This window comes from Ostrea edulis, chromosome 2 (genome assembly GCF_947568905.1).
Source record: "Ostrea edulis chromosome 2, xbOstEdul1.1, whole genome shotgun sequence".
In the NCBI taxonomy this organism is placed as follows: domain Eukaryota; kingdom Metazoa; phylum Mollusca; class Bivalvia; order Ostreida; family Ostreidae; genus Ostrea; species Ostrea edulis.
This window is the reverse complement of record NC_079165.1, coordinates 104,915,811-104,931,612: the sequence shown is the minus strand read 5'-3', so window position 1 is coordinate 104,931,612 and position 15,802 is coordinate 104,915,811. Positions and strand designations below refer to the sequence as shown.

The window sequence follows — 15,802 nt, the reverse complement described above, 5'->3', positions numbered from 1 at the left end:
TCCTTTTGTACAATACATGCTGGAAATATGTTATTTAACTTGAGAAACATTAACTATTAAATCACAATATCCATTATACATGCACAGCAAATCTTTTAAGCTTTGAACTAATGCAGGCAACTTTCTTGAACTCGGACATGTTAAATACTCGGGACATGTCGAAGTGAGCCGCTAGTTCCGGTCATTATTCTGGAAACCTCGAGTATCTCGTGCAGGAAAACTGCGAATATTCCATTTAAAATTTCAGTCCTAAGCACAATATTTACCTGATTTATATCGCAATCGGGCAAAATTTTCACATAATGGTATAACAAGTGGTAGATTTTCATTTCCGATCTAGTGTATGCGGCACTTCTTAATATTTGTCAAAATTCACACCTTCAAATACACCGACCTTGATTCCCTGATCCTTGATTTTGTTAAATAAACAACAACTTGAGTTTTATTAATTAACCACAAACGACCCTGCATGTTGACAGATTGGGTATAATAATTAATTCAGAGGGCCTACTAAACAAGATCACTGCCAAACTATGCGTTATAAAACGAAAGTGTTAGGGGCGATAATTCCCAGAATAGTCGTGCGTTTGAAAACGAAAGTGTTAGGGGCAATAATTCTCAGAATAGTCGGCTCAACCAAAATCAAAAGTAGTAATCATGGTGTAATCGAAAAATGTACAGTCGTTAAATAGAGGTAAAATTTCGTGAAAATACACAAAAAGGTTGTAAAAATCATGGTCGTTGGTCGCGTCAGACAGGTGGTCATTTAATACAGGTACAATATATAGAGTAACATCTTGGGGGGGGGGGGGGGGGGGGGGGACTTTTTATGGTCACATACGACAGTGAGTCGCTTAATACAGTGGGTTGCCATGGCAGTTTTGACTGTATATCTACAAGAGGAGTAGGGGCTTAGTTTTACATTAAGTGAACAATGTGGCCTATGAACATCTCTTGTTAATCAGATTTGCATGAAACTTGACAGAAATGTTAGGGGGGTTACTCTGGTAAGTATACAGATTGAGAACTTGGGAGAGACAATTATTTCCATTTATTTAAAAAACAAACACTCAGTATATCTACAATGGTGTAACTGTATGTAACACATGTCTTTGGAAAGCTATACTTCTCATTTAGATGTGGCATTAAAACATCAATATTCATTCTCATTGTAGACTGTGTTATGACAGTACCAGAAGAATAATGGCACAGTCTCCTAATGGTGAGTGAAAACAATTCTGTGTATTAAAACACAGCTGTTACAGACACTAACATGTTACAATAGTATCAGTTTTGATGTAATTCTTGTAACCAGTGTACAAGTTAGTAGTGAACTAAAACAACCACAAAATGAACCAAAACCACACAGTCAGAACTAGTCAGTGTTTACCACAGTGTACAAACTTATACAACCACACAGTCAGTATGTAACACAGTGTACAAACTTATACAACCACACAGTCAGTATGTAACACAGTGTACAAACTTATACAACCACACAGTCAGTATGTAACACAGTGTACAAACTTATACAACCACACAGTCAGTGTGTAACACAATGTACAAACTTATACAACCATACAGTCAGTGTGTAACAGTGTACAAACTTATACAACCACACAGTCAGTGTGTAACACAGTGTACAAACTTATACAACCACACAGTCAGTATGTAACACAGTGTACAAACTTATACAACCATACAGTCAGTGTGTAACACAGTGTACAAACTTATACAACCGCACAGTCAGTATGTAAAACAGTGTACAAACTTATACAACCACACAGTCAGTATGTAAAACAGTGTACAAACTTATACAACCACACAGTCAGTGTGTAACAGTGTACAAACTTATACAACCACACAGTCAGTGTGTAACAGTGTACAAACTTATACAACCACACAGTCAGTGTGTAACAGTGTACAAACTTATACAACCACACAGTCAGTGTGTAACAGTGTACAAACTTGTACAACCATACAGTCAGTGTTTAACACAGTGTACAAACTTATACAATCACACAGTCAGTGTGTAACACAGTGTACAAACTTATACAACCACACAGTCAGTATGTAACACAGTGTACAAACTTATACAACCACACAGTCAGTGTGTAACACAATGTACAAACTTATACAACCACACAGTCAGTATGTAACACAGTGTACAAACTTATACAACCACACAGTCAGTGTGTAACACAGTGTACAAACTTATACAACCACACAGTCAGTATGTAACACAGTGTACAAACTTATACAACCACACAGTCAGTGTGTAACACAATGTACAAACTTATACAACCGCACAGTCAGTATGTAACACAGTGTACAAACTTATACAACCGCACAGTCAGTATGTAACACAGTGTACAAACTTATACAACCACACAGTCAGTGTGTAACAGTGTACAAACTTAGGCCAAAAAAAAAAAGATAGTTTGTTTCCCCTCGCCCGACCGACCCAGTGAAATTCCCGCCGACCCAAAAGTTTTTATTCATATTTTTCAGCGACATTTTTTTTTATTTCCGGAAAAATTCGGAGCCGTTTCCGGTACGAAACATTATTTTACTGTGACCGGAATAATATAATAAATAATTGTTTTTGAATATATGAACAGAAAGCAATACAAACAATAAGAGATGTGATATGATTGTCAAAGAGACAACCATCAACAAAATGACAAATATTAACAATTACACTTCTACAGGTCATCCTATTAAAGGTATTCACCGATTGGTTTAAAGCATACTACTTTGTAGTATGTCTTAGTATATTGCCATGGAAATTTAGTACAAAAAATATTGTTGTAGAAAAAAAAAACTTTTTACCTACCTACCTACCCATATGTGAAATTTAGGGTCGGGAGAGGGGAAACAAACATATTTTTAAATGTGGCCTTATACAACCACACAGTCAGTGTGTAACACAGTGTACAAACTTATACAACCGCACAGTCAGTATGTAACAGTGTACATCCTTATTCAACCACACAAAACAGTAACTGTAATTCATTATCACCCGTCAATCTTTAGGATGATTGGGAAGGCAGAGAGCTATCGGTATTGTATGTTTATAATATTAGAACTCCAGTAATTTGGAATCTTGTGACAAGACAAAGAATGACAACTCTAATTTTCTGATTTCTGTCATAATCCTGTGTTTGGTATGAGTTTTTCCTCTTTGGTTCAAGATATTTCTGGTTTCATGTCATGATGCTATATCGTATCAGGAGTGTTAACACAGATGATGCATCAGTGTTTGACAAAAAACATTATGATGAAATGGTAAGTTTGACCAAACGTCGACCACACTTTGGTCCAATATTCTTTTAGATTGAGATGCATACAATCTCATTTTAAACAAGAAACCCGAATCCCCCGAACTTTTGATTTGAGATGATACTAATTCAATATGAAAAGTATTTGAAACTTTGGTCCCATTGTTTGCATTCTGCTGCAGTTATTGAGGAAATTCTAGACCAATTATATAACATGTGATATTAAAGTTAACCAGAGGAACAAAGAAATCACATTGAGCAGATGATTACTTTGGTAATACATTGAGCAAAATAAATAAATTAGGTCTTAGTACCACAGAAGATTCACAATGTTGAACAACTTGTTAAAAAAACAAAGCTGTCATTGATTTCAAATTCATTTACACTAGTTATTTCAGATAAGTTTTAGTATTATAGAATATTCTTATGCTATAGATGATTAGTCAATTTTAAATTCATATTAAAAGGTAGGCGAAAGTTTGAATATTAAAATGATGACAGGGGTAGTCACGACTTTCAGAGTTTACAGTTAAGGTTGAGCTAGTTTGTTTCACTTAGGTCTGTTTAAAGATTAACTGTAAAGATTAAATGTAATGTTTGGTTTTCAATTATTTAATAATTTTACAGCTAATTAGCATGCCCATGTTTATTACAGGTAAATTAAACATCATCATTTAACTGTTTTTGCCCTGCTCTCTGAAATGTAGTGACACCTTTGCAAATGAACACAGTAACATGCTATGTTGTTTTTGTAATGATTCATAGAAAAGTACTGTATATTTAGTAAAATTCAAACTGTGACCTATAATACACAGAGCATTTGTTTTAGCTTAGAGATATTCTCCAATGCTTAACACAATTAAATGACAGCTACGTGTGAAGATTTGTTCATACAGCAGGCATTGTAAATTTTTATATGTAAGCACCTGAAATGGAAAGAGATCCATGAAGTTGTCAAATATACATTAGTGCTAGAGGAATGAGAGTACCAAACCCCCGCATGCGTAACCCGGACGCAGTTTACCCAAGATTGAGCGGAGGTATAAATGTCTAGGTGTTGCATGATTGGCTAATATCAAGAGTGAAATTATTTTGAATTGAAAGAAATATTATAGAGGTTCAAATTAATTGTCAGGATGAAAAATTATCGCACAAAATCGAAAAATGACTGAGGAAATTACCATGGTATGGGTGTGCTTAAAATGAAGTGTGTAATTTACTGCAAATTGCTATGTGTTGTAAAAAAGTACAAATATGGCCTATAAAAGGCATGGGACCCTATATATTTTTTGTCGTTTTTTTATCAACACTTGGAATGAACTTTGAAATGTTTGCGGTCATTTGTTTAAAATTGATATAGTTAATTAGTGAGAGGGCCAAAGGTTAGCATTGAGGTCTATGGGAAATGAATTGGCACTCTTTTCCCTTGAGGGCGCTACATTGCATTAATGTACAAAGAGAGATAACTCAGTTCAAATTTAAAAAGCACATTGAAAGAGTTATCTTACTTGACCATGACTTGGAGTGGGAGTGTTTGTACATCCATGAATAATTGATTCCCCCAGGGCCATCAACTTTTCTGGGTGAGCAAATCTTCATGTCATGAGCAAGCAATAAACATGCAATAAAATTCATATCTCAAAAAATGTTTATATCCATGATATTTACATTTGCAACAATATAATTGATTACACCTTATCTAATTATAATGTTATTGACATGCAGTGATTCTGATGTCATCAGATTGAATGTGTTTTACATGGAATATGATTTTATGGCAGGGAAATATTATGTTTTTGTCTATCATATATCACCAAAATGAAACTGAATGTACTTGACATAAACCTAAGTTCAATTGATTTTGTAATTTAGTGTCATCTCTGCATGATTCTCATTATTATGATTTAATCAATATGAGGTGTCTGTAATGTAAGAAAAGAACAAGGTGTATCTATACAGTTGAACTTCAGTATCTCGAGTACCGATATCTCGAATACCATTTAAGTATTTTATCCTCGATATCTGGAATGGTTAGATTCTCGGTCCCATCGAGATCGAGATATGAGGTTTGACTATTACTGTACTTAAAGGCGATAAATTTCATTCAGGTTATATAGGAGTTCTTTTCCCATTGATATATAAAAGAAGTTCTGCAATGTGTTCAGTAGATAATATTCCACATTATAATGCATATACTTTGTGCATGTAGTGTCATAATTCAGATGGAATTTGCCTCATTTATTTAAAAAAAGCAGAAAATGAGTGATTTCAAAATACAGCAGTTAATTGATAACCCCATTATACCTTAGTTCTTCTTAGGTCACTGTAGACACTTTTAATAGCAGTGAATTAGAGTAAAGGTCATTTCATTTTACAAAAATTGTTGGAACTTCCATTTTCTAAAATGCCACAATGTGCACACCATTTTTGCACATTTCTTAACACTCGAATTTCCTCTGTCATCACAAGTTGTCAGAGCTTGCTGCACTCGCTATAAATTTTCTCTTAAAGATACCTTGGTATACATGGCAGTGATTGGTTTCTCTTAATACTCTCACATAATTCTATCAAGCAGGAATATTCCTAACTTTTTGTGTGTCGTCAGACATAGTTAAAATTAGACTGCAGTGAACAAGTTTTGACAGAGTTGTGCCCCTTGGACTCATAAAATTTCAATTTTGCTCACTATTCCAATTATACATTGAAATTCAGGATATAGATACGCCGTGAGACCACAAATGTCAAGTTTGTATTTTGGTTTAGGTCAAAAAATATTGAGCAGAGTTATGCCCCATGGACGTAGAATCACAGTTTCTACTCGTTATCTCAGTCGTACAAGACATTCTGAATTGAAATTTGGGAGATAGACATATCATAAGAATATGTAGGTTAAGTACTTAAATGGGTCCAGTTGGATGAGTTTTGACATACAGTATGGCCCATGGATTGGATTCAGGGGAGGGGGGGATGGTTGTGTTGCATTGACATATCTGTATTTAATATTGGACCAAACGTCTTTTTGTTTCTATTTCTTCTTCTTTTGCCCATTCCCTTTACTTTGATACCCAGTTTGTCTGTATGCATATCAAGTATGATTGTCAACCTTTCATGTAATAACAGTTTATCGATTTTGATAGAAATTTGACAGATTGGGTTGTCTATATAGTGTATAAGCTGTACATAGTTTTGAAAATTCCTCCTCCTTATACAGCCCAGTATAGCACAGTACATACATTTCACTGAATCTTCCTATTAAAGTATGCAAACAAAACGTATTGTGTAAAATTACTTGTCACTTTCTACTCTTTTAAGGTACATACAATTTGTTTTTTAATGTTTATTTTTTGGTCCAGACATCTTTTGAGTGACAAGAAACTCAGTTATGAAAAGATTCTTCTTCAGTTGGATTAATTAATACTATTACTGAGACAGTTATTGATCGGAAGCGATATGATGGAAAATAATACTCTGAAACCTTGAATATAAAGTGCATGCAGCTGATGGAAATGGGGGGATTGTGAAGAAAAGCAGGGTGATTATAGATAAAAGGGGAGGGATTATATATGGAAAAAAAAGCTAAAACAAAATAACTCATTTTCAAAACAGAGGGATATGCCATTTGGTATTGTGTGTAGATTAAATGCTTCATACCTATCAAACGGTAGGTGTATAAATGCAAGTTTGAAGATAAGAGTTTTTCTGTGTAGGAGGTAGGTTAAGTCTCAGTGACTCTGAATGCCTAAGTGGGACAGAGTGCACCAAATATAAGTGAGGAAGCTGATGAAAATTATGAAAATCTACTTCTGTTTAAAGATGTACTGGTAAATGTAGGAAATACAAAATACTATCGAAAGAAATGTTTCGTTATGTCATATTTGCAAGTAATATATCCTAAGATATGGTGTACATAAGCAACAAAGAGAATTTCATGCTTATTTACTCCCTGAATACTTGTTATTTACTTCTGCATATTAATCAATTTAAGTGATCAATTTTACTGCAAATGAGAAACTTAACACATACATGCATTCACATATGCAGTGATAGGTATTTGTTCCTGGCCCCCCTTCCCCACATGTAAACATATTGTTTCTTGCCTTGCTGTGTATGAGAGTTCTCTGAAAGGAAATAACTCAGATGCATCTCAAAACATGTGCATTATGAAATATTATAGGGTGACCTAACTCACCTAAGTAAATTCTGCATTTTACATCATCCTCATGTGCAAGTTTTGAAAGTGCCAAAATGAAAGAAAACAAAAAATTACAATATAGTAAGTTTTGAAGTCAAAATTATATAAGTGTTTGGTAGATATTTAATCCAAAAAATGTTTAGAAATTTTGTTTGTTTGATTAATCTCTCCTTTTCTCTCCCTCTTTCTCATAATTACTCATAAACACAGAATCTACTTCAGTTGGCCCCAAAATGTACTTTTTGAACTGTAATCATTGTTGCAGCACAAGTGTCTCCTGTGACGTGACCATGGTCAGGTCTGAGACCCATCACTTTCACTAGCTAACAGAAAGGAAATCTCTCTCTCTCTCTCTCTCTCTCTCTCTCTCTCTCTCTGGTACCTGATATAATTTAAGTCTCAGAGGGAGTACATGACCAACAGAAAGGAAATCTCTCTCTCTCTCTCTCTCTCTCTCTCTCTCTCTCTCTCTCTCTCTCTCTCTCTGGTACCTGATATAATTTAAGTCTCAGAGGGAGTACATGACCAACAGAAAGGAAATCTCTAAATCTCAATCTCTCTCTCTCTCTCTCTCTCTCTCTCTCTCTCTGGTACCTGATATAATTTAAGTCTCAGAGGGAGTACATGACCAACAGAAAGGAAATCTCTCTCTCTCTCTCTCTCTCTCTCTCTCTCTCTCTCTGGTACCTGATATAATTTAAGTCTCAGAGGGAGTACATGACCAACAGAAAGGAAATCTCTCTCTCCAATTTCAACTCTTACAAAAACATATTTAATTTTTTTATGCAGATAGTCTGGAATGATCACTTTGGTATTAATGAGGAGCACAACGTACATCAATGTTAACAAGTTCATTATTTTATTGAAAAATTCAGAACAATTGAAATCGTGACAAAAATAAGTGGAATTAGATTTCAGAGGATGTTTTTCATACTACATAGTAGGGTGCAGTTAATTGAAAATACACTAGCTGAATTATTAAAATCAGAGGAAGCAGTTATATTTGGCATACCCACAAGGGATATAACTATAAATTTGTCTGAAATAAAAAAATGAATGAATTTTCATCAACTTCATGATTTTTCTTTGTAATCAATGTTTGTGCAGGTCTGGTAGACCATTGCAAGAAAATCAATCCAGATTGGAAGAAGTACAGAGCGATTCATTATTTCACCATTTCTGGGGTTATAATTATATTTGCATACTCAAGAAAATTATTCATGGGCACATTTCGTGGCATTGTATCTTTGGAGATAGAAACGGTTGCTAATGACTGACTTGCTTCGGTAGGAAATTGAAACTGACAGAAGATCCCTTTAGTTCTTACAGAGTTTCTTTGGCCATGGTAGATCAAATTACAGTCTTGATTCTGAACAAGGCAGCTCATTTCTTACTGATGACTGAAGGAGGAGAAATGGTCAAAAGCCCCCATCAGTGGTCACATCACATCATTTCCCTGTTCACTGGTCATCTGTGACTGACCGGAGTCTCTCATAACATCTGACATCTATAATATTTATCTCTTATCATATAATGCAATTTTTTGTGGATAAAAGGGGAAAAAATTAATAAATAATGAATTGTCAAAGATACATCGTCTTATGGTCCTCCATTTGGAAATAATTCAGCATTATTGCAAATTATTGATTGTACATTTATCACTTGTTCTTATTGGAGGGAAACACTCTTGGTGATGAATGATATTGTGTTAGGATTGTGTATAATGGTAGGGATATGTTTCAGGAAAGCTTAAGCCTAGTTCAAGCAGAGATGAGTAAGGTTATTGAACAAATGCAAGGTTAATGTTTTGTACTCTCAGTAGAGCCTTGAGTACATGGGTGCTTTTAATTAGCTTTGATGATTTATAGGTTATGATGCTGTCATATATTGTTCATTAAAGGAAAATCTTTCTTATATATACATGGTTGATTTCTCCTAATCACCTGTATTAATGGACATCTTCATCAGGCCCTCTCAGGTGAACCTCTGAGTGCAGAACTCAGTCCATTACTCTGATTATAAGAGATGCTTGCCCAAGTGGAAGGTTTTAGTACACAGAGTATGGCAGAAAAAAATGCTCTTCATATTCAGATGTATAGTTTTGGTATAATTTTTCATTGTAAGTTGTGGAAACAACCATCCTTGTATTTTTGTCTATACAGGTGTGACAGATTGCATAATTGAATTCTCTAAATCATGCTTCTTTAAACAGGCTGGTGTCTAATTCCTCAGAGTGGCCTATCCTATTGTGTCCTTCAGGGCTTCTTGATGTACCACAGTAATATATTCAGTATTTATTTACTTGAATTATTAAGCTTTGGACTATTAGAAGTATTGATTCCTTCATCTGTTAATGTCTTAAATCTTCCTTGGCTGTCAGGGACTACCACCATAAATGGCTATTTTTGTTGCATATATTTTTTTTTTTTACACTTATGAAATTCACAAAAGTATATTTTAGAAATATAAAATATCTATTTTTACACTTTTGAAACTCACAAAAGTATTTTTTTGTAAATATAAAATATCTAATGTTGTCTTTAAGTAGCAAAACTAATTTGCAAAATATGAAGTACACAAATATAATAATCTCTAGCACTTAAATTGACACAATTTGCAAAAATAAATGTGCATAAAATTTTTCAGATTTACAGTACAGAATTGTAATTCCTTCTTCAAGAAAAATAACATACACAGGTGACTCCAGCTTTGATCTCTCAAAGTTTTCAATCTCTCGAAGTAAATTCACGGCCCCAATTTCTTTCTCTATACAACTAAGCAAATTTGCTTTTCATCTCTTGAACGCACAATCTCTCGAAGTGAAATTTGGGTCCTGTAAAACATATTTCATTGTTTTTTATTTTTGATCTCTGGAGGTGGTGGTATGATTATTTCCACTTGGACCTTACCTGGACAATGGTGAATGCCTGTGGCTATTTCCCTGTGGGGTGGATAGTTAATTGTTTAATTGGTTTGAACCAGCCTCCACTTACTCTTTGTTTTGGTGATATCATTTGACCATAGGTAAAATTTACGAATTGTTTGGACTTGACAATTTCCAGATCTGACTCGACTTTCGATCTTGAACTCTCAATCACTCAAAGTTTTATCAAGGTCCCTTGAACTTTGAGTTATCGCAAGTCACCTGTACTTGTATATGGTCTGCAAGAGTGAATCAAGCACATCACGAGTCTTTTGACTTTGTACATTTCTGATGAATAGAAATCTGATGAATAGAAAGAAGAAATCGACCAGGGATATCCCCTTGTGTTGAAAACTTGATTAATAAAAATGTATGATGAAAATTTTTTGTCTTTTAACTCCAAAATATTGGAAGAATTTTGAATACTTCCGAGCGTAACTTCAGCAATCATGAATTTTTAAGTGATTTTAGGCGTCTGAATTTTTGTAGCTGTTCTGTGTTTTTCAATATCTGGAACACAGATATTTTCAATGTCCAGTGTCAGTGTCATGTGGCACGGAAATCTGAATAAACCTGATATGAAATGACAGCTAATCAGTACAGACTTAGAAAGCTTTAAATTTTATGGGGATTGATAAACATGATTTTACATTTGCATATTTTTAATTTTGGCCAGGAACTACTGATAATGAAGGATGAGATTTACATTTGTGTGGACTGGTGTATTATGTTATGGATATTAAAGTTTAAGTGTATAAATGATAATTTAGGACCGAGGACCTTGGTTCAGTATTCTCTCAAAGAAAAAAGAAAAACAAAACCAAAAGATAAATAAAAAAAAAACTCTGACTCCATCAATATGACCAAGTTCAAATCTATTTAGGTCCTAAGGACATGAGAAATAAAACTTTGCCTCCATTTTTTTTAAAAGATATATAAAATGTCTTGAGTATTGATTAGTTAAGAATAGTCATCAGAAAGGTTTTGTTCTTACTGATAAAAATAAGACAGGAGAACTTCTTCCAGAGACCCGAAATCAAAGCTTCCTGCTAATGTGGATTTTACTGCTTTGGTCATCAGAAAGGGATCCAATATTAAGATCAGGCAAATTGATGGGAAGTTGGAGACTGTAATGGCTACAGATTACAGAGAAAATGCACTTGAGGGATGTATTAGATGAAGTCTGTGGCTATAATGGTGCTTATTTGGCACTTTTATAACCTTATTTTCTGTCATAAAAACATACATAGGGTGTATCAGAATATTCTTGTATTGCAACAAGACATCAAGACATATTTAGTCTTGTAAACAAAGGCAAGATGAATGAAGAGATGCCTTATGGTATCAACAGTACTGTGTAATTAGTAGAAATGTAGTGGGGTTATTTTCTGATGAAAGCTGTACCTCCAGGGTCTACAGTTATTAAAAGAATAGATTTCTTTGATACTGAGGATTTTAAGAGTGCCCATTTGTCATCAACATTTAGGAACCCTGTAATTGATGTGCAATATGAAGAATATCTTGAATTGAGCTGCACTATTATGACAAACTCAAAGTCTCTGATTTTCACCTGAAACAAAAATATGATTTGATGGAGGTAAATTGCTCACAGTCAGGTAGATTAAGAATAGAAAAATGATTTGATGAAGATCATAAAATAGCTCAGAGTCAGGTAGATTATGAATAGCTCATATGTATATCATATAGATCTTCACTACAGATTTGACTAATCATCATATAGATCTTCACTACAGATTTGACTAATCATCATATAGATCTTGACTACAGATTTAACTAATCATCATACAGATCTTGACTACAGATTTAACTAATCATCATACAGATCTTGACTACAGATGTGATTGTACAACTTGGCACACTGATTTTGACTTCAGATTTCTCTGTTTACCTGATCAAGACTGATGATAGGGCTCATGGTGGGTGTGACACAGGTTGACAGGGGATGCTTACTCCTCTTAGGCACCTGATCCCTCATCTGGTATGTCCAGGAGTCCGTGTTTACCCAACTCTTTATTTTGTATTCCTTATAGAAATTATTAGATTAATCACTGTGCGTTACCTTCACCTTTCATCATACAGATCTTCACTACAGGTTTGACTGTACATCATACAGATCTTCAATACAGGTTTGACTGTACATCGTACAAATCTTCACTACAGGTTTGACTGTACATCGTACATATCTTCACTACAAGTTTGACTGCATGTACATCATACAGATCTTCACTACAGGTTTGACTGTACATCATTCAGATCTTCACTACAGTTTTGACTGTACATCATACAGATCTTCACTACAGGTTTGACTGTACATCATTCAGATCTTCACTACAGGTTTGACTGTACATCATACAGATCTTCACTACAGGTTTGACTGTACATCATACAGATCTTCACTATAGGTTTGACTGTACATCATACATATCTTCTTCACTACAGGTTTGACTGTACATCATACAGATCTTCACTACAGGTTTGACTGTACATCATACAGATCTTCACTGCAGGTTTGACTGTACATCGTACGTATCTTCACTACAGGTTTGACTGTACATCATACAGATCTTTAATACAGGTTTGACTGTACATCATACAGATCTTCACTACATGTTTGACTGTACATCGTACAGATCTTCACTATAGGTTTGACTGTACATCATACAGATCTTCAATACAGGTTTGACTTTACATCGTATATATCTTCACTATAGGTTTGACTGTACATCATACAGATTTTCACTACAGGTTTGACTGTACATCGTACATACCTTCACTACAGGTTTGACTGTACATCGTACATATCTTCACTACAGGTTTGACTGTACATCATTCAGATCTTCACTACAGGTTTGACTGTACATCGTACAGATCTTCACTATAGGTTTGACTGTACATGCTAGAATGAATCATAAAATGTACTTATAGCAACAATGATGTCATTTCCATCTTATAAGTACAAAACATTGATCATCTCCAGATCATACACCAACACCTTTTACAAGATTTATTGGAGAGAGTTATGATGAAGTTATGAAATATTGTTTCTGCCAGTGTTCTAAGGACCATTCATAGATATCGGTCTGAAGATGGAAATGAGATTTGCCGGAGTGTTAACCAGATTTGGGGGGGAGGATTTGATTGTCTGGTTTGTTGTCTTGGGGTACTGCCAATAGTAGAATGTCCACTCAATTATATAAACAACACTGGATACAGTGTACTAACTTAAACCTCCACATGATTCAGACCCACTGGGGCTCTCATGCTTACTCAGAACTCCTCCACATTCTCATGCTTACTCAGAACTCCTCCACATTGCCCAGTTGATGTATTTCAAAATGACTAAACTCTGTGTATCTAATTAGGATGCCATGACAATTTTCAATACTGGACTTAGTTTGTTTTCTTCGGTGGTATGGACTGTTTCTCATTAAGGTCATTCACGATATATCTCCATAATACAATGTTTGTGACAGTTTTGGTACAATTCACTTGCATCCTATCAATGTGTCTACCAAAACAGAACTTTGGGTATATTAGCTGCAATAATGAAGCCCTCTCTGACCTTTTTTTCTTTTTCCCAAAAACGTCGGAATAAAATAAAATGGGAAAGGGCTACATTATTGCAGCTATGGGTATATTACCAGGTCTGTTTTAGAGTTAGCATATTTTTGTAGTTCCTGGTTGTGGCTTGTAAAAATGTAAACTCTTGTGTATTACAGAAGGTTGTATATAATGGACATTGTTAAATTATAAGGATCTTTTGATCAATTGGAGATCAGACCCAGGAGTTAGGTGATCTAACCACTAAGCTAACCGGGCTGATATACAAAGTACAGTACATTGTAATATAAAACTACTATATAAAATTTAAACCTATTTCAGAAATCATACAGTTTGATACAAAAGATTCTTATCAAGGAAATGAAAAATTAGTTTTAGAAAATAATGGCAGAAACACCACTTCTGACCTTTTAACTATATAACCACATTGTTTCATACAATGTACATAAAGATAATTATTTAGGTATTTACTGTATCTTATTATCAGTTGATACATTTATTAAAAATACATTTTGACATGTTGACAAACTTAGACAATTATTGTGTGTTGGTGAGGGTAAATAATCATTATAGCTTGAAATAGTTTGTCCTCCCCATGGACTCTGCTGTCTTGATTACAGCCAATGCAATTTACCAGTGACAAGGGAAAACAATTATCTGTCTGAAGGGATAAAACTCGGGAGAAGTCTGTGATATAAGGCACCATTAATCCTCTTCATCAACTGTGGCAAATTGCAGGCATATCAACTTTTGATGAAGAAGTTAGTAATCTCTGCATTGGAAATGTCTAGTGTGCTTCTGCAAGATTAATTCTCTATCAATTTGTTCTTTTTTATTCCCTCACTCCAACAGGTTATCTTAAGGAGGATTGCTTCCACTTCAGTAGTCACTGGTCATTTGTGTAGGAGTTGTTTGGGACATGGTAAAGAGGGAGTTACAGCAATATTGGGCTTAAAAATGTATCAATTTTAAAACAGGAGAAGGTACATATCGTGAACATGGTGTACTTTTTCTTCTTTTGGTAATTCTCTATATTCTGTAGTTGTACCATTTAATTGTGGTGATTTATTGTGATTCATAATATCAGAAAACTTCAAATATACTGAGTACTGAATTATATGAAAACTGTTAAAAGGTATATATGCTCCAATTTTTATGTTAGATTTTGATAAACATATCAATACATGTATTATGTATTCTAAAATGAATATGCATGCAAAAAACAATGGTTGTAGAGATATAGATGAAAATATTTTTAATACAGTGTCTTTTTACACCCTTTCTTTCTGAACCGAGCGGAATGCTGACCACGTGACCACAACAGTCTTATTAGCATACCACTACATCGTGCTATATTTTTCCAGCAATTTTTGGATTTGTGCATACTACTTTTTTTTTTTTTCACATTATCTATAGTACATATTTAGTCTGATAGGTCCTTATATTCCTATATCTACAGTCAATGAGCTCAATGACAAAATTTACGGATGTCATTGTTTTCTTTCCAACCACGTGTGAAAATGGCGCTTGCAATGCATACATACAATTGATACAAATAAAGTCAACCAAAGATGTCTCGGGAGTTAAATTAGGCAAGAATAAACTTGAAATTGCTACGTATTCCAATTTCCTTTGGGATGAAATGAAATAATTTATACTGCGTAAGTTATATGATAATACCATTATAGATACACAAACAAGAAATGAAATAATTTATACTGCGTAAGTTATATGATAATACCATTATAGATACACAAACAAGAAATGAAATAATTTATACTGCGTAAGTTATATGATAATACCATTATAGACACACAAACAAGA

The 15,802-nt window shown here is 34.3% G+C and overlaps 1 protein-coding gene across 1 annotated transcript in view; it reads left to right on the top strand.

Moving 5' to 3' along the window:
- Window positions 1-15,802, top strand: part of LOC125679591 (protein Fe65 homolog) — an 80,710-nt gene that overhangs the window by 29,715 nt on the left and 35,193 nt on the right. Inside the window, exon 4 of the mRNA XM_056155896.1 lies at window positions 1,176-1,222. Within this exon, the coding sequence (XP_056011871.1) occupies window positions 1,204-1,222 (19 nt within the window). The 5' untranslated portion in view covers window positions 1,176-1,203. The remainder of the gene's footprint in view (window positions 1-1,175; window positions 1,223-15,802) is intronic.